General features: G+C 38.8%; 4 protein-coding genes across 5 annotated transcripts; 2 read left to right on the forward strand and 2 right to left on the reverse strand.

Moving 5' to 3' along the window:
• Positions 1-896: 896 nt before the first annotated feature.
• On the forward strand, positions 897-4,402 carry LOC130980036 (probable WRKY transcription factor 2). Of its 2 annotated transcripts, XM_057903635.1 has the most exons (7): positions 897-1,236; positions 1,575-1,953; positions 2,047-2,220; positions 2,426-2,515; positions 2,591-3,261; positions 3,357-3,515; positions 3,633-4,402. In XM_057903635.1, the coding sequence occupies exons 2-7, from the start codon at positions 1,597-1,599 to the stop codon at positions 4,195-4,197; spliced, it is 2,016 nt and encodes a 671-aa protein (XP_057759618.1). In that variant the 5' UTR covers positions 897-1,236; positions 1,575-1,596; the 3' UTR covers positions 4,198-4,402. The 2 variants fall into 2 exon arrangements, with proteins under 2 accessions (XP_057759618.1, XP_057759617.1); XM_057903634.1 differs by having other exon boundaries at positions 2,426-3,261.
• A 57-nt stretch (positions 4,403-4,459) lies between these two features.
• On the reverse strand, positions 4,460-6,034 carry LOC130980037 (UDP-glycosyltransferase 88F4-like). The gene has a single exon (XM_057903636.1). The coding sequence runs from the start codon at positions 6,023-6,025 to the stop codon at positions 4,592-4,594; it is 1,434 nt and encodes a 477-aa protein (XP_057759619.1). The 5' UTR covers positions 6,026-6,034; the 3' UTR covers positions 4,460-4,591.
• A 158-nt stretch (positions 6,035-6,192) lies between these two features.
• LOC130980035 (chloride channel protein CLC-f) lies at positions 6,193-12,598 on the reverse strand. Its single transcript, XM_057903633.1, has 9 exons — positions 11,798-12,598; positions 10,274-10,676; positions 9,675-9,869; positions 8,816-9,270; positions 8,600-8,704; positions 7,999-8,232; positions 7,656-7,868; positions 7,025-7,257; positions 6,193-6,512 (listed from the first exon to the last, which is right to left on the reverse strand). Exons 1-9 carry the CDS (start codon positions 12,179-12,181, stop codon positions 6,431-6,433), a joined length of 2,304 nt encoding a protein of 767 aa, XP_057759616.1. The 5' UTR covers positions 12,182-12,598; the 3' UTR covers positions 6,193-6,430.
• A 1,605-nt stretch (positions 12,599-14,203) lies between these two features.
• Positions 14,204-18,766, forward strand: LOC130981843 (uncharacterized protein At4g26450). Its single transcript, XM_057905576.1, has 4 exons — positions 14,204-16,589; positions 16,829-17,027; positions 17,129-17,189; positions 18,417-18,766. Exons 1-4 carry the CDS (start codon positions 14,686-14,688, stop codon positions 18,470-18,472), a joined length of 2,220 nt encoding a protein of 739 aa, XP_057761559.1. The 5' UTR covers positions 14,204-14,685; the 3' UTR covers positions 18,473-18,766.
• Positions 18,767-18,838: the final 72 nt, after the last annotated feature.

Raw genomic sequence — 18,838 nt, forward strand, 5'->3', positions numbered from 1 at the left:
CTTCACTTGTACCAAATTTTGAATCATTCATATTTGTTCAACATTTTGTCTTCTCTTGAAATATACTGAAAGTTCTGTATCTTGGCATACATCACATTGAAATCAACGTGAATATTGATATGCTTTATGTCACTTTCACATGAGCAAAATGAATGAATAGTTGGGTGATGTTAATTACACTATTATTTTTTTCTTTTAATGTTGCATAATGATAAAAAAGAAGGGGGACATTACTTGTGCCAATGGCATGTAAAATTAAGAGGACTACTACAAGAAGTGTAATTAATTAACCAAATAAAAATGATGAGATCCTCAAATGCAAAGCAACCACACGTTTTCTCATTTCACACAACTAATGACTACAAGGCCAGCTGGGTTTGTTCTACTGAAAGTGACAAAAATGGTACCAACCTCCCTAAATTTGGAGTAAAAACAAACAGTTTAAATAGTCTTTCTTCATTTACATGGTAAAAAAAATAATAGTCGATCCTATTATTGCAGCATAATACCCTAAAAAAGACGAATTAAAAACTTAGTGATGCTATTATTTAAAACATGCCAACAAAATAAAAAATAAAAAGAGAGAAAGAAAATGAAAATAAGGTTGTGTTTGGAAAAAGATTTAAAGATAGGAGGTGAGGTATGTGTCAAAGATTCCATTGATTTTAGAGGTCCACCACCATTTCACAATTATCTCTCTTTTCTCATCCACCTTCCCCACAAAGTCCTTCTTTACTTTTGCTTTAATAATGATATTAATAAACTAATAGTATATTTAAAAGAGCTGTAATTACATTTTTTAATTTAGTAATTTTAAAGAAGAAAAAATAAAATATGGTTCTCTTTTTGGAACTATTCTCCAGTCAGGCTGCTTTATTCATCATTCAATAGCACAATCATTTCATTGCAAAGAAAAAGAAAAACACAAAAGAGAGGAGAGACATGTTTTACAGACAGAAGAGAACAGCTGATAGATGATAACAACAACAACAACTGCGTGGTAAGAACACAACACAAAACAACGTTGTTGTTGTTATTGTCTTATAATATTGCTAGATCAATTTTACTTCTTCTAACACACCGAACCCAAACACCTTCTGGGTCGGGTTCGGGGTTGTCGGATCCGATTCTCTGCTTCAATCGTTGTTGTTCTGGTGCTGCTGGCTGCTTCTCCTTCTCCTTCTCCTTTTATGGTTCTGTTTTGTTGTTTGCTCTCAACAAATCATCACTTTTTAGGTAAACTCTCTCAACATTCTCTTTCCTTCTTTTTTAACCTCGTGGTTTTGTTGATTTTGGCGATTCCAAACAATGTTGTTCATTGCATTTCGTGAATTGGGTCAGATTTTCATGTTCTGTTTTTAGCTCTTTTGTGTCCCATTTCCAAGGTGGCAATTAAGCAAAGATGGGGTATGAAATCTTTAATGGTTGAAAGCATGGACATTGTCATCTGGTTCATTTTCTCGCTTTGGTGTGATTGTCTCTTTTTGGCAGCAGATTAAATAATTATACATACATATTCCTGTTTTTTGTTGGCGTTATAGAATGTATTGAGAAATTTTGGTGATGCAATTTAGGTGTTCCGAAAGGGAGGTGTGAATGGCTGGGATTGATGAAAATGTTGGGGTCCCCGGGGATTGGAGTGGTCCTAGCCCGAGTCCCAGAACCTTTTTCTCTGTAATGTTAGGGGAGGATAATGTAGCAAGATCAATGTCAGACCCTCCTCCAGGTGGTGATGGAGCACAAGATGGTGATCAGAAGTTGGTGTCACGGGGTGGTCTTGTTGAGAGGATGGCAGCTAGAGCAGGGTTCAATGCACCCAGGTTGAACACTGACACCATTAGATCTACTGACCTTTCACTCAATTCTGATGTTCCTTCTCCATACTTGACCATACCACCTGGTCTCAGTCCTACCACACTTTTAGATTCTCCGGTCTTCCTTACAAATTCACTGGTGAGAGAAGTTTATGTTGTAGTGCTTTTCACATTTAACTTGGAAGCTATAACACTTTGTTACATGCCTTGTAATGAGTTTGTATAATTGCAGGCACAGCCATCTCCAACAACGGGAAAGTTTCCGTTCATCTCAAACGGCAACATATCATCCGATGCTCCTGAAAGATGCAAAGATAACAGCTTTGATGATATTTATGCATCATCCTTTGCATTCAAGCCTACAACAGATTTAGGCTCCTCTTTTTATCAAGGCGCTGCCAGAAAAGTAAGTACATCCTAGAAGCATTTCTTTGCCACTGGAGGTTAGGATTTAAATTTTAATCCAATATGGCATGCCATATGTACAAAAATTTGACAAGTCATATGGAGTAAAACAGTTAATACATCTGGTTTAATTATCTTCATATGCACATAATATGGGATGTGGATCTGTATCCATTTGGGTTATTTATTCTGTCTCCTGTTTGCAGATGAATCCTACTACAATAGCTCAACAATCTCTTCCTAGTGTTGAGGTCCCTGTTCAGTCGGAACATTCTTTTCAATCGCGAAGTGCTAATGTAGTAAAATCTCAAACTCAAAATAAAAATGGCCTCCATCTTCAGCCAGACTTTATTGAGTCATCTCCTCAACAGGATACTGTCGGTGTTAGCGTTGAGCATTCGCCACAACTTGAAGAGCAAGCAGATGAAGAGGGAGAGCCAAGAGGGAATGGTGACTCAATGGCTGCTGGTTTTGGTGGTGCACCATCTGAAGATGGATATAATTGGAGAAAATATGGCCAGAAGCAAGTTAAGGGTAGCGAGTACCCACGAAGTTACTACAAGTGTACACATCCAAATTGTCCTGTGAAAAAGAAAGTAGAACGATCTCATGAAGGCCACATAACAGAGATCATCTATAAGGGAGCACACAATCATCCTAAACCTCCTCCGAATCGCCGCTCAGGAATAGCTTCAGCCAACCCTCCAAGTGACATGCAAATGGACAATCCGGAGCATGTTGAACGACAAAGTGGCAGCGATGGAGAGCTGGGCTGGGCTAATTTACATAAGGGGAATGTAGCTGGAGCTGCTAATTGGAAGAATGACAACCTTGAAGTGACATCATCAGCATCTGTTGCCCCCGAGTATTGTAACCAGTCCACCAATTCACAGGCTCAAAATGGTACTCAGTTTGACTCGGGAGATGCGGTGGATGCATCTTCTACTTTTTCTAATGAAGATGATGATGATGATCGAGGTACTCATGGTAGTGTATCATTAGGTTATGATGGAGAAGGAGATGAATCAGAGTCTAAAAGAAGGTACTTGGCATTGCTTCTTTTGTTTTTTTCTTTTAAATAAAAATAATTTCAGAAACTATTATTTGCATAAATGAAGTCAACTATTTAATTCTCAGGAAACTGGAATCATATGCAACAGAGTTGAGTGGAGCTACTAGAGCTATTCGCGAACCTAGAGTTGTTGTACAAACTACCAGCGAAGTAGACATACTTGACGATGGTTATCGGTGGAGGAAATATGGGCAGAAGGTTGTCAAAGGAAATCCCAACCCGAGGTAGCCATAATCCTCTTAACTATTTTGTTGATCTCTTTATCCCATTCAATTTCATGCACTTTATGTTGCAACTTGCAAAGCTGAACTGGGGATTGGCCTGTTTCTGTATTGCTGCAGGAGTTACTACAAGTGCACCAATGCAGGCTGCACTGTGAGGAAACACGTTGAGAGAGCATCACATGACCTTAAATCTGTAATCACCACATATGAGGGCAAGCACAACCATGATGTTCCTGCCGCACGCTCTAGCAGTCATGTCAATGCTAACGCTTCTGGCAGTGTTCCCGGGCAAGCACCTGGCGTTCTGCAACCCCATGTTCACAGACCTGAACCAACTCAAGTTCCCGGTGGCATTGGAAGGCTTGAGAGGCCTCCTGCCCTCGGTGCATTCAGCCTACCGGGGAGGCAGCAGCTAGGACCTCCACATGGCTTCTCCTTTGGAATGAATCAACCTCTTCTACCGAACTTGGCGATGCCTGGATTCGGCCCCGGGCAAGCAAAGCTCCCTGTGATGCCGGTTCATCCATTCTTGGCAACGCAACAACAACGTCCTCCTAATGAGATGGGGTTCATGTTACCCAAGGGTGAACCAAATGTGGAGCCTATTCCTGAGCGTCATAACCTGCCCAGTGGCTCATACCAAGATCTCATGAGTCGCATGCCCCTTGGACCTCACATGTGAAATTTCATTCCTTTATTCTTTCTTTAAAGGAAACCCCAATGTTTTACATTCACAAATATATATACATACATACATATATATGCATATGTAATGCGCAGGCATACATTTACATAGGTGAACTTTTTCATCAGTTATTCTTATTCAGTCTCTTGTGTAATGTGCTGACATTCTTCATGATATGTCAAAAGGTATATGTAGTTTATTCTGCTCTAATTCAAGAATACCAGTCATATGTACCCAAAAAAATTAACAAAAGAAACTCTGGTAATAGAAGGATTGAACAATTATTCAAAATCATTCGACAAAAACATAATATTTAAAAAACAATCCATGAAATATTTCAAAAACAATCCATGATAAATCACATGCATTAATAATAATAATAATAATATCACTACTGGGTCCATGATTGAACCAAGTTGGCAAGTGATGCAGAGGATGAACCCGTTTCTGAAAGTGCAGCTAAAGCCATGTCCTTCATCTTGGAAATGCTGTCCCTTAAATCCTTCCCTTTCCCATCAGACTCCATGACCATCCTCACCACCCTCTCCACCTCTTGGGCACTGACGAGCCCACCGTGTTCTTGAGTCTGATCCACCGCAAGAGCCACCTTCATGTCCTCCACCATGATGTTCCTGTTCACGTGCTGCTCCGCATAGAGCGGCCAAGCAATCATGGGCACCCCAGCAACCACAGCTTCGAGAACAGAGTTCCAGCCGCAGTGAGTGACGAAGGCTCCCACGGATTGACGACTGAGGACCTCAACCTGGGGGGCCCACGAGGCCACTACCATGCCCCTGTCTTGGGTCCTGTGGGTGAAGCCAGTTGGCAGCACTGAAATGGGGTCAAAGTTGTCTTGATCAGCAAGTAACTGGTTGGTTCCTGGATGCAGTGGGGGGCTCTTGACGACCCACAAGAACCTTTGGGCGCTCCGCTCCAAGGCTTGAGCTATCTCTCTCAGCTGCTCCACTGAGAACGATCCTCTGCTTCCGAAACACAGGTACACCACACTTTTACTTGGTTGTTTCTCCAACCATGACAAGCAATCTTTGCTTTCTCCACCAGATTGATGCTGTTGATCACTGGGATCGGCGATCAAGGGGCCAATGTAATAAACGGGAGGCCTTTCTTTCTGGTCGGGAAAGCAAAGACCTTCTTCAATGGCCTTAACGCCGTTGACTTCCAGCTCTCTGAAAGTGTTGACTATGATCCCACTCGATCTTGGAAGCTGCCTGCAGAAATACACCATCTCCTCGTAACAGGGGTCCTCCCTATCCAGCAACGGCTCCGGCATCTCCCACGCCCTCACCCCCGCCGTCATCCCCGGCACCCTCAGCTCCACCTTCAGATCCTTCAGCGACTTCTCCGTCTGCTCGTGGATCAACGGGAAGTAGATGTAGAGCGCAATCATGGCGGCGCCGGAGGTGAAGAAGTAGTAGACGGGGATTCCCATGGAGGAGGCTGTGTCCATGGCGGAGGTGCAGAAGATGTCGATGACGAAGGCTTTGATGGTGGAGGTCTTGGAGATGAGGGTGAGTGCGGAGGTGACGTTGGGGACGTTGTTACGAATGAAGTGGAAGGCCCTTGCGGTGAGGCTGAGGGTGCCGGGGGGAGGAGGGTCAGAGTGGGGGAAGCGGTGGAAGGAGATGGAAGGGTGGTCGGTGGAGATGCGGTGGATGTAGGCGTCGGTGGAAGGATGGTCGAGGAAGCCGGTGGTAAGGAGGATGGTGATGTTGTGGCGACGGAGGGAGAGGCGTTTGGCCACTTCAACCATTGAAACTATGTGGCCTATGCTCGGAGCTGCATACAACACTATTCTTTCTTCCATCTTTCTCTTTCTCTCTTTCTCTCTTTCTCTCTCTCTCTCACTCACTCCTCAACTATCTATATTGTTCATATTTGTTGACTTGACTTTTAGTAGTTGAAAGAAGCCTTATAATCATACATGTTAAATGGTTAGGTGAGTAACAGATTGATTATTAAGACACACGAATATGCTTTTCAAATCTCATTGTATTCGATATTCATTTGCTTCTTTCTTATAGTTACTTTACAAGATGCACTTTGCTAAATTATGCAAAAGAATCTCAGCTTAACTTGTCACCATTGGATTGAGGCACTAAAATATACATCAACTTATATAATCAGTCTTCACTCATAACTTGGCTTTCAAAAGGGTAATCAAGGAGATCCATGCTACCTCCTCACTGTTTCTTTGGTGAGGGTAACCAAGCTAATGCCCGTTTGCAGGTTCCACAGCCAAATGGTTTTCTCTCCTATTTCGATTCACTTCCTTACGATGGTTAATCTCTTTCCTGCAAAATATCAAATGCACCATGAATATCTTCGGCTAAAATAATTCTTATAATTTCGTTCAGTATCACATGAAAAAGGTATCTAAACATTATCCAATTGCAGCAGTGGCCAAGTCTTATACCACTAAATGGGATTAACAACATAGATCAAATGGCATAACAATTATGTTCAAACCACAGAAAGAAAAATTCGCTTATGATCATCTAGATCTCCTCTAGCAAGAAAAAAATTTAAAGAAAGTATATGTATATACTCGGCAACTAAATATGTCTGATCAAACATTCACAAACACACATGGCAGTGAAGAAAGAACTATAAACCTAAACTCAAGTCTTGACATCTACAGAAATATGCTGCAGCACTTCAACATTTTAACTCTGACTAACATACGTAGTTTGCCTAACAAAAATTATCTGCAAGTATTTTATGTGCTGAAATGAGAAACCCAGCTTTAGTGATAGGTAGGGAAACAGAAATTAAAGTATAAACAAGTATTAGATAATAAGTTAACCTGAGACAATGCCATAGTGCATCATAATGAAGAAGACCAACAATTCTCCGCTTCCTCTCTCTATTGCGATCTCCACCACGTTTAACCACTGGTAATTGCTTAATGCCCTTGGCTTCCATTAACTCCTTGGCCACAGCCAAACTGGTATTGGGATAACAGATTAGAAGTCCACGCTCTCGTCCACGATAGGTCATACCCCGAGTACAAACAGAGGAAACTAAGCATGTATTTGCCTGTCAAATATTAATTTGAAATGTTATTTGAGACAAGACTAACCAACAGGTATTGTAGACAGTATAACTGGGATTTTTCATGAATAAATCAATTGACATTTTTATCATAGTAGTATAACAGGAAGATCCAGGCATGAATTTCACTAATGTATTTGTTCATCACTGCATTTAAAACCTATTCATCAAAGCTTTATTATATCATCTTACCAATTGTATTCCTACCGAACCAAAACATAGAAACCATTTGTGTTATGATTTTATTCTGAAATTGGAACCCTCACTTATTTTCTATTGTCATGTATTGTAAAAGGAAAGAACAGGGGGGAAAAATACTAATCCCAGAATAATTTGCAGAATGATTTTTAAATATATAAAGAGCAGAAGCACTTTCTACATACATCCACAAATCCTGAATCCCTCATAGAAGTGTCACTAGACTTCTCAGGAAGACACCTTCTGATGTCACCATATGTCAGTATTCCTTCCAGAAAACCTTCTTGATCGACCACTAGCACACAGTTCTGGTGGCCATCATGAATGCATTGGATTGCATCTTTCAGGGTTGCAGATGATGAAACCTTCAGATAGCTGTCAGACATGGCCTGAGAAACCTGAAAAGAGCAATAATGACATTAATGAAGGCATAAAGTTGATGGACAAAAAAAAGGATCACATGTCAGCATTCTGCTGGAGAGTTAACAAGAGAAGGATTATTTTTATTGATTAAAAGCTTTTATCAACCTTAAGATTTTCGAGATGAAGTTCCTCGTCAATTGCTTCATGATCAGCAGCATCACCAACAACAGAGAGTTCTAAACCATCAGCAGCATTTGCCTGTCTCCAGTTACCTTCATTTTCATCAGCAGGTGAAACTGGAGAATATCCTTTAGGTGAGTTTCTTGTATCAGATTTGTTGTCAATTTCCTTCTTCCGGTTTGTCACAGAGGGAACCCATATTGCTAATCCAACAGCCCCCTAGGTACAAAGTTTACAGTAACACAGTATGACAACTGTAATCAATAAGAATTACAATAGGACAAAGTACTCCCTTTATAATAAAAATATTATGTAAAATCAATAAAATATTATGCCATAGAGAAAGAATTTTCTTCTGCCTTGCTTTAACATAAGATACAGGGAAACAACCAATGAGAAAATGAGCATGTAAGAATATACCAAACATCTTCTCTTGTTCAGTCGAGGTAAAAGAATGCAGTTTGCAAATTTTTCATTTTGTTAAACATAAGAATAGAAGAACAGCAGAAAACTGCACATGTAACTAAGTGAGCAATTTATTATCACTATCATGTAATTTCGGGTAAGAATTTTATTGAAGAATTACCATGAGAGGAAGCAGTATTCTATAATCTTTGGTCAGTTCAAACAGCAGTAGAACTGAAGTCAACGGGACAGAACAGACAGATGCTAATGTAGCGGCCATTCCAACCTGTGATAGAAATTAAAAAAAACGTGTAATTATATGAGCTTACATCAACAAAGCTTGATGTCATCAGTGACATTTATACAATATAGATACTGCACAGCAAAGTCAACTTACAAGAGCATATGCCTGGGGTTGGGCCACAGCAGCATTTCCAGGGATTGCTGAATTGATAACTTCTGCCGCAACGCCTCCAAATACGGCACCAACTGCAGAACCAATCATTAAACTTGGCGCATAGAGACCACCTACTAGCCCAGAGCCCTTGCAAAGAGTTGTTGCAATAACCTTAGCAGCTGCCAATTGAGTCAGGAGCCATATTCCAGGAGCTGAAGCACTAGTTCCAGTATGGAGAATTTCTTCCACATTTGTGAAACCCCAATACAATATTCCAGGATATTTAAGAGCAATGATCCCAGCTCCTAAACCGCCTAAAGCAGGACAGACCACGAAAGGAAGGCCAAACTTTTCCTGGATCAACTCAAACAATTCAGTGAACCAATCAACCAAACGAGTCATGGCCACACTTACAACACCACACAGCATTCCCAATATCAGGTATAAAGGTAGCTCTGCAAGCAACATCATGAAGAAGTATCAGACATGTACTTCATAATTAAGACTTCATTCAAGAAAGGCAATGATTTTTGGCAGTGTGCATGCAATGCTGTTGTTTGGTGTTAATGGTTGGGGAGGAATGACAGAGTTTTGCAGGATAACTTCTTGTGGTTACCTCTTTGGTGGGATAAAGAATAAGAGAGACGTTTTCTTTTTTATCTATGCAAGGATGGTTATCCCCTGTTGTGTATTATCTTCTATTCTAATTCTAATAAACTTTGTTATCCGTGTGTATATATATATATATATGTATGAGACGTTTTCCATCATATCAAAACAAATATGATAGATGCACAAAGACAATATGGTCACAAACATAAACTGTATATAACAAAAACAGCAAGGTAAAGGAGAGTACCAGCAGCAGATTTCAAATCATACGCAGGTACCGTAAAAGCTGAGTGGGTTCCTAGTAAAACGTTTGATACAGTGGAGGAGATAACAGAAGCCAATATAATCATGGCAGTTGTAAATGGGGGAGAGTTTTCTGCACGAAGAGGCCTCAGGACTGTTTCAATGGCGAAGAAACAACCAGCAACTGCAGCATTAAATCCTGAAGAAAGAAAAATTGAAAGCTAAAATAACCAATATATAGAAATCAAAAGAAAAATGCAGATGCTGCCAATCAGTCCTTACTCTTAAACCAAACATAATTAGAAACAAAACACAGGGTTGATTGATCACATTATCCAGTAAAGTTAGGTGCCCAGATATGGATAAAAGAAAATTGTCCAGGGACTCAATTCTCAATTCAAATTCTTGAGAATTTATTGTCCTTATGTTTATCTTCCCAATCATGAATAATGTGAACACCCATAAGAAGTTTGTGCTTTAAACAAATTTTTTGGTTGTTAAATCGTGATTAAAAAGTTCAACAAGGCTCAAACGAGCAGAATATGAAATGTATAGGCATTAAATGAGATTCACAAAGTGATTTTAACAAGATTGCCAGGCTACCTGAAGAAATTCCAGCTGCCGCACCAGCTGCAATAAGTGCTATTCTTCTTTCTCTGTTATTTTCCATCATTAATGAGAATCCATTGGCACATGACTTTCCAATATCAACACTAGGACCTTCAGGACCCAAAGAACAGCCAGTACCTAAAGTGACTGCAGCTTGGAGAGCCTTTATTGTGGGAAATACTCCAGAGAGCAAATCAAAACCTTGCCTTTGGGAGGAAGTGGACTGATTTATTTGGTCCAGTATTTCCAGTAAACCATGCATCATGCCAACAATGACTCCTCCAAAGACAGGTATCAAAAGGATCCGATGCCATGTATCAGCCAGTCTCTGCAAACGAAGCCAAGCAGCACCCTCATTTGGAGTACCCGCCCAGGCCCATTCATGTATTAGATGCACCTAAATGAGCACATAGCAGCACATATCAGATCATTTGAATTCCACAATTGGCCGGTAAAGAACCCAGTCTAAAAATAGAATATAGATGGCTAGATACCACAAAACCAAATGATTTCAGAAGGTCAGTATGACAATACTACAACATTACAAAAACAGGCATCAAAGATGGCCTGACAACCATGACAGCAAATTTATTAATGCCCAAATTCCCAAGAGATAATACCTTCAATAATTTCAGAGTCTCACAGGAGTAACACAGAAGATATAAAATGAATACAGCAATAGGAAGACTTATATAAGCCATAGCTGTTGACGAGATTGAAACAATAATAATAAAAAAAAGAGCACTTGTGATTTTGGTCTCCTCTACTGTTAATAATTTGTTCAGAGTAGAAAATGGCAAAGCTCTAGCATATCATATTTCTTTTTATGTCAATGATAGTGGGCTCATGGATACATCACATGAACCTTAGCCGATGCAGAGGCAGACTGACAAGCATGCAAGAGGAAACAGCCAAGAGTAGCTATATATCAAGAAGCTGCGGCAGTGAAAGGATACACACCCAACAAGATGCCGTTCTCTTTGGTAGAAAAATTCATGACTCTTATAACTTCATCTTCAATGCCATACAAGATAACCATAAAACAGACCCTGGTTTATCTAATTCCTAAACCAGCCCACCTTGTAACCATTGAAACAGCACTTCTACTTACTGATATTAGAGAAATATTTAAATATTTTGGCAGCACCGCACCCGACCAGTAAAAGCATAGCATCCGGCAGACAGCATGATTACATACCATCAGATTAAATTCATAATATTATATTCAACAAGTTTAAACATGATCTGGATCTCAGCAGTGTTAATCTTTCTAACTATCTATCCTAAACATCGTAGTTTCTAGCCATTGAGATCAAGATTCTCGCATCCTAAACATGATAAAACCTTGTTGATCTTAGAATCTAGATCAATTATGTGAACCTACCTTATTTTAAAAAAAAAAAATTGCGACCAGCCATTAGGACAAGTCCGAATAATCCATCAAAGCAAGCAGCTCGATATATTACTTATTAGAGAGCAAAACAGAGAGAGAAAGAGGAGGGGGGGGGGGGTGCATACTCCTTTATTGAAAGCAGCAACGAAGAGGCCGGTGGCGAGGCCAAGGAGGCAACCAATGAGAAGCAAAGCCCATTCTGGAGGTGCACTGTCGGTAAGGACATCTTCATCACCATGAAGATCCAAATGAGAGTGGTGATTATGAAGATTGTGGTGATCCCTTCTATCTCCATCTCTATCTCTATCTCTATCTCTATCTACATCTTTCTCAAGACGCTTGAAACTGTGTCGGTGACCCGACAGCCTAAGAATATCCCTGAACCCTCCTCTGCCACCGCTGCCACCACCTCCATTAACGACGACTGAGCGTTCCGATACTTGAGCTTCCACATCGCGCTCCGCATCTTGTGGAAGCCCCAGAAGGCGGTTCTGATCGCTCTCGGACATCGAAAACTTACCCAGATTCCTTCAAAAACCCATCAATGAAAATCGGCTTGAATCCCAAAACCCAACATCCAAATTGAAAACACACCGCTTCAATGAATCCCGAATTTGAAATCCCAATTCTCAAAATTTTTGTAATTTTTGGAAGATACAATCAAGGGATGATGATGATTCCAATGGGCCTTGTGGCGTCGCTATCTCATGAATCAAATGGCGAAAGCGAGCGAGGAAGGTGAAACGTAAGAGAGAGAATAGTGTTAAGAACGTTGCTCCTAATTCCTAAATGCAAAGTGACTTAGGCTCCAATCGAATCAAATGAAATCAAAGTGGCACTTCTTATTGCTTCTTCTTTACTTCCCACCACCTCCTCCACCCTGCGTTTTTCTCTTTTCACAAATATGAACACCCAAAACGTGTTTTGGTCAAACGAAATTACAAGCACCCATTTCTATTTGTCAAAATTTACAGAAAACCCCTTAAAAATATGTTTTCCACTTTCCTGTCTATGTCAATATGTTTTGAACTTTTGATTGTTTTCCACTCATCCCCTTAAAAATATTGCAAATTCAAGTTTTGGACCCTTTTCCTTTATATCCATATACTTTAAAAATTATTTATTGAATGCTAAGAGTCTAAAAAATTGTATACAATCGTCTAATTAAATTTTTGTATTAAAAATATTTTTAGAATAATATTATATAATTAATAAATATTATAATTTTTAATTAATATTTAGTCAGTAATAATTTTACACTCATATTTATAAAAATTTTACACACAAAAAAATATATAATTTTTACTTATATTCAATAGAATTTACACATATAAATTAATATCGTTTACACTCATATTTTTTAAAATTTATATATAAATTAATATCTATACTAATAAAATAATAATTAAAAATTACTGGTCTCAATAATTTTTCATTTTGATGGAGTATAATTCAACTTATTTTGTATTTTAAATATTTGGTTTTAATAATTAACTGTATACATTAAATACTTATGTGACAAATTAACTGTATACATATAATCAATATTTAATATTTGATCTCTCATATACAAAAGAGTTAATATTCAATTTAACTCAATTTGAATTCTAAAATTTATAATAATAATTTGTGTTAGTCCTTAAATTAATTTTTACGAACGACCTGTTAATTTTGTACATTAACTTGTCAATATTTAGATTTTTCATTGAAATTTATTAGACATTGTATAAGTTTAATTGGCTCTCAAACATCTCTATAAAGATGACAATAATAAGTTCAATTTAAAAAATTCGAAACTCTAAAAGTAGTAGTTAAGTTTCTAAAAATTTTAATAGATCTTAAATTATATGAAATTTAAACGAAGAATCCAAACCACAACAAGTTAATATTTCAAATCAATATATTATTAACAAAAATTAGCATAAGAATTAATGCAAATTATAATTACAAATTTCAAAATCCAATTTGAGTTAATATTTCAAATCAATATATTATTAATAAAAATTAGCATAAGAATTAATGCAAATTATAATTACAAATTTCAAAATCCAATTTGAGTGCATTAAAATTTTAAAGGTTAAATTAAATTTAACTTCAAATTTTAGAAATCAAATTAAATATTATCTCAAATAAATAAAAATTACAATCATAATAATCCAAAATGTATATAAAAAATTAATTAATAATATAAAATATATATTAAAATATAAACACACAAATTATATATTAAAAATATAAAATAACATGTATTTATATAATAATTAATTAATAACTAATTTTTTTATGTACATATAATTTTAAAAAATAATTTTACTCAGCGTCGAATAAAATTATATTTTTATGATTATTTTAGTTAATTTGTTTTTTATTTTTATACATTATCCTCCCCCCCCCCCCCCCCCCCCCCCACAAAACACACAAAAATGTAACGATCAAAATGGTGCTTAGCTAATTTTTTAAAGGCGATTAGAAAATGATTAAAGTGTTAATAACAAGTTAATACTTAATCCTAACAATTAAACAAGAGAGGGAAAATTTAGCCCAAAAAAAGGAAAAAAGGAAAGAAAAAAAATGGCATGATGTGGGTAGTGGAGCTGCAGTGGAAGGAGGCAAAAGTGCAACAACACACAAAGCTGTTGCCTGTTTCAGTTAGATGTTTGCTTCTTCTTCTTCTTCCTTCTTCATTCTGGACTCAACTCAGCTCATCGATTCGATTAGATTCGATGTCGCTAAATGAAATCACATCGTAAATTGGCAAGATTCACGAGTCTCTCTCTCTCTCTCTCTGCATCTTCCTTCCCCTAAACCTAATTACTAATTACCATTAGAATTATTAGATTAGGCTGATCCCCTTCTCCTTCTTCTACCTTTTCATTACAATCATCTGGTGTCTCCACTTATGTCGCACCAGCATATTATTATTATATATATTGCATGTTTTGCTTTGATCAACAAATTCAGCTGAGCTGAGAGCTGAGCTGAACTGAGTTGACTCACCGATCCACCAACAGAGATGCACCCTCGCCAGCGCAGCCCCCGAGGCTTCTATGCCACCTCCGATTACCGCCATCTCAACCGGGATTCCTCCTTCTCAAGACCCCATCCCAACCCAAAACCCTTCTCTCACCCTCCTCCTCCAGCACCCCCTCCGCCTCCCTCCACCTCCTCCTCCTCCCGCAGAGTTGCCCTCCTCGCTGGCGGAGACATCTTCGTCGAAGCTGGTCGTCTTGCTGCGGAGTATTTGGTCTCTCAGGGGCTGCTGCCCCCCAATGCGCTCTCCTTCAAGTGGCAACAAAATAACAGTTTCAAGAAGCACGGTGGCGGTGCTGGGGGCGGCGAATTTCCGGTCGAGGGAGGTGGCCGGACCTCTGCTCTTGCGCGGCTAGGGAATACGGTGGCAACTGATATTCCATCTGGGAGGAGGAAGATGGGGTTTGATGATTTTGGGCAGAAAGGTAGCAGGAGGAGAGGAAGTTTCAGGGGAAATGGTTTGGATTGGGGCGGTAGAGAATTTAGGAGGAATGGGTCATGGTCTGATAGGTCTAGGTATACCCCTGAACGTAAGGATAATGATGATGCTGATGACAGTTTTAGTAGACACAAAGATGAGGACCTGAATCAGCAACAGCACCGCCCCCACCAAATTGGTGTTGCTGCTGATGTTGATAAACCAAAATCCGATTCCAATGACACCGTGCCAAGCACCGAGACTGGAGATACTTTGCATGCTGAAGGAGACAATGATATGCTTTCTGGGGAATCCATGGACTTGAAACAAACTTCTTCTGCTGATGGAAAAGATAAAAGCGATGTGGATGTGGAGGTTGCAATGGAGAATGCAAGTGCCGGAGTTATGGATGTCAAGGATGGCACTGCTGACGATGATGATACCGAGAAATCCGGCGGCTCAAAGAATTTATCTGTTCAGTCCAGTGATCAGGAGAGTAATGAACCTATTACTGATTTGCTCTCACTATTCAAATTTATTAAGGTGCCTACCAAGCCTCGCTCTTTGCGTGGACACAAGAATTTGAAGGGTAATCCGCAACAGAATGTTGGAGATGAAGACACTCATGATGCAGGGGATCTTCAAGGACCTCAAGTATTGGCTGAAAATGTGTCTGTCAAAGTCTCCTCCTCAGGTGATTTACTATCTGACGTGGCTAATGCCTCGGAACATCTTGAATCAAACATGTCCAATGTAGAACCTGATCATGATGATGTTGATGAGGATTTGAAAGAATTAGATACTGCATGTAATGCTGAGGTAGATCAATCTATTGGAACTGATTCTGGACAAGATTTAGGTTATATGCATGATAATAACCGTGAACCTAGTGCAACTCTATTGGACCATGGAAGTTGCGGTTCAATGTCCGAGGAAAGAGGTGAAAAACGTGTTGCTGAAGTTGATGATTTGAGAGAGGAAAGCAAAAGAGTGAAAGAGTGGTTGCCATCACTTCCCCCAAGGACTGAGGGTTACTTTGAAACCATCAACACAATTGGAATGAAAGAGATCACTGAGGAAGATGATCTTTCACATCTTGACAAAGTGGCTATGACCTCTGATCAGGGAAGCCTGATGACTACTTCACAGTTCACAGAAGTTGGTGATAGATCGATTCTTCATTGTTCAGAGGAGAAACAATCGTTGCCAAGTTCGTTTAGAACTTGTGATCTTAATCTCATGGAAGCGTCTGAAGTCCATGAAAATCAAGCTAATCATCCAATTCTTATTTACCCCCCTGTTTCTGAAACTAAGAAAGCTGTACCAGTTGATATAGATCTGACCGTGAGTCGCACTAGTATACCTGGCAAATTCAGTACTCAATCAACAACTGGCAAAGAGATTGAAGTAATTGATCTAGAATGTGATTCCACTCAAGAAGAAAAGCCAATCGACAATATGGAGAGAAAGTATGTTTTTGCACCCCCCCCCCCCCTCCCCCCCAAAAAAATTTCTTTTTCAAGATTGATGTCTACCTTGTTGGATGTTTCTATTCTATATCCAAGTTATAGCACTTTCAATAAGGACCTAATTGATCTAGTTTTCATCATTTCTTCTTGGTGAAAACATTGGATGGATCATATGGTTTTAAAGATTCTTTATTTACCTTGCAGCTCTCTTACTAATCCGTTGTCATTCAAATACACAGGTCAGAGGCTATGTTTTCAGGCCTTGAGGGTTTCTCTAACCATGCTCCAAGTACTGCTGATATACATGATGTTCAGGATGGTTACGGGCTAATGCTATCAGAATTGCTTGGGGCGGATTTTCCAAACTGTTCTTCAGTATCGACCGACATAAATTCTGTTCACAATGAAATGGGCCTTCATAACGGAACCGTGCCAATGGTAGTCTCAGATTATTATGGACTTAAAAATACATGCTTTATTTAATATAACTTTTTGTAGACTTGACGATTACGTCATGTTTTATTTGATTTTCATTTCAGGGAACACTTGCCGAGGATGATTCCATATATATGTCACTGGGAGAGATACCACTACCACTAGGTATGCTGCATTTTTTTAGTAATAGCTAATAGTTCATTTTCTTTTTGTGTTAAAAATTCCTGTAATTTGTGTAAGTTGAATTTCAATGATGCAATTATGGGTGAATAGCTAGTTAATGCTCTACTACTTTCCGTTACTTTTGACATGGCCGAGATCATAACTGTCTATATGCTATGTTCTCGAAAATGGAACACACATAGCCTTTTCCCTATTGTTAATAACACTGTGATGCCCGATGTTAAAACCTTCTGCATATGGGTTCTCCTAGATCCTTTTCTCTCTATATTTTGCTAGGACTTGGGAGATTTCTTTTTTGAAGGGTGTGGGAGAAGGGGAGATTAAACATGTCTTCTTCGCATGTTCAGTGGTCTCCCCCTCTATGCTCTTTAGCCATGCATTCCTACCATGTTTGCTTGGAACCACATCAACCCAAGTGTGGTTCCTTTGATTAACCCTGCCTTTCAGATTTCCACCTCTGAACCAACCAAGTCACTCAATTTTCTGCCACAGATGTCAGCCGTGTCACCCAATATTTGTGTGTGACACTTAAAAATCTATACCCTAACAGTTGAATTGGTCATTTAGATTTATTATTGCTTTTTTCTTTTTTTAATTTGGTTAGATTTGAGCTGTTTGGGGCAAATGGTCTTACTGAGACATTACTTTCCTGAGTTGATACAAAAGCTTAGGATGAAGAACAAGACAAGCTAATGGGAAATATTCAATTTAGCACTAGATTTTGGCCAATCCTGGCATTACCTATCTGGCTATGCTACGGAGTGTGTTATTATTCTCTAGCTGCCTGTCTCTTCTTTGTCCTTTATTAGGCATCTTGCTGCTGATTCTCTCTCTGACAGGTTTCTGATCAGAGCAAATGTGTAGTTTTACCAATTGTAATGGGAAATTCTTAGATTTTGTAAGATTTAAGTAAGATCAGATAAGTATCTCTGCAGCATGATCTTTGTGAGTGAAGTGGGATAGGGGTATCGGTGCATTGAAATATAGCTGGATAGAGTGATAGGCGTGTGCATGAACATTTGTATCCGGATTGCGACCTACAAAACCCAGAGTCAATAACCAAGGTTAAAGTAATTGATTTACTGCAACTTTTATGTGATGCGTCAACTTCTAGATTTTATAAAACAAGATATAAAGGTTTATTCTGCAGAATCCTCTCCTGCTGTTCCTACGTCCTTGGTACCTAAACTAATTTGCATTTTTGTATAGGATTTTTGCGGCCGTGGGAGCAGCCACCACCACAAGATTATCAGAAACCGTTTTGATCCGATGTGCTCCACAATATTCAACAGGGTCGTCAATGAAGTCAATAGCTTTACGTAAAAGTGAAATTAAGTTTTCATTTTGTAAGCTGAATTCTATTCTGTGTAATTTTCTGTAAACTCTTTCTGATGTCTCTGCATCTGGCCTGAAGATTATTTGACAGTTACTAGAAAAGTTAAATATTCTATTCCATTACGTACTTGGTCATCAGTAGGGAATTGACATTCTAAGAGTATTGTGAATCCTATTACAAATGGTCACTTCGAATATCATATGTAACTTATATCGTGTTCTAATGTTTATAATTTCTCGCCTTTGTTGGAGTATCACCACTCTAAGGTCTTGGTGGTATTTTACTTGTAATACAA

This window comes from Arachis stenosperma, chromosome 5 (genome assembly GCF_014773155.1).
Source record: "Arachis stenosperma cultivar V10309 chromosome 5, arast.V10309.gnm1.PFL2, whole genome shotgun sequence".
Lineage (NCBI taxonomy): Eukaryota > Viridiplantae > Streptophyta > Magnoliopsida > Fabales > Fabaceae > Arachis > Arachis stenosperma.

Excerpts from the sequence above, each read along its gene's own strand:
- LOC130980036 (XM_057903634.1), top strand. The coding sequence starts at position 1,597 with ATGGCTGGGATTGATGAAAATGTTGGGGTCCCCGGGGATTGGAGTGGT. Across the intron at positions 1,954-2,046 it reads TCTTCCTTACAAATTCACTG|GCACAGCCATCTCCAACAAC; the intron begins GTGAGAGAAGTT and ends GTATAATTGCAG. Across the intron at positions 3,516-3,632 it reads AAAGGAAATCCCAACCCGAG|GAGTTACTACAAGTGCACCA; the intron begins GTAGCCATAATC and ends GTATTGCTGCAG.
- LOC130980037 (XM_057903636.1), bottom strand. The coding sequence starts at position 6,025 with ATGGAAGAAAGAATAGTGTTGTATGCAGCTCCGAGCATAGGCCACATA.
- LOC130980035 (XM_057903633.1), bottom strand. The coding sequence starts at position 12,181 with ATGTCCGAGAGCGATCAGAACCGCCTTCTGGGGCTTCCACAAGATGCG. Across the intron at positions 9,870-10,273 it reads GGCAGCTGGAATTTCTTCAG|GATTTAATGCTGCAGTTGCT; the intron begins GTAGCCTGGCAA and ends TTCTTTCTTCAG. Across the intron at positions 8,705-8,815 it reads AACCCCAGGCATATGCTCTT|GTTGGAATGGCCGCTACATT; the intron begins GTAAGTTGACTT and ends TTTCTATCACAG.
- LOC130981843 (XM_057905576.1), top strand. The coding sequence starts at position 14,686 with ATGCACCCTCGCCAGCGCAGCCCCCGAGGCTTCTATGCCACCTCCGAT. Across the intron at positions 16,590-16,828 it reads ATCGACAATATGGAGAGAAA|GTCAGAGGCTATGTTTTCAG; the intron begins GTATGTTTTTGC and ends TCAAATACACAG. Across the intron at positions 17,190-18,416 it reads AGAGATACCACTACCACTAG|GATTTTTGCGGCCGTGGGAG; the intron begins GTATGCTGCATT and ends ATTTTTGTATAG.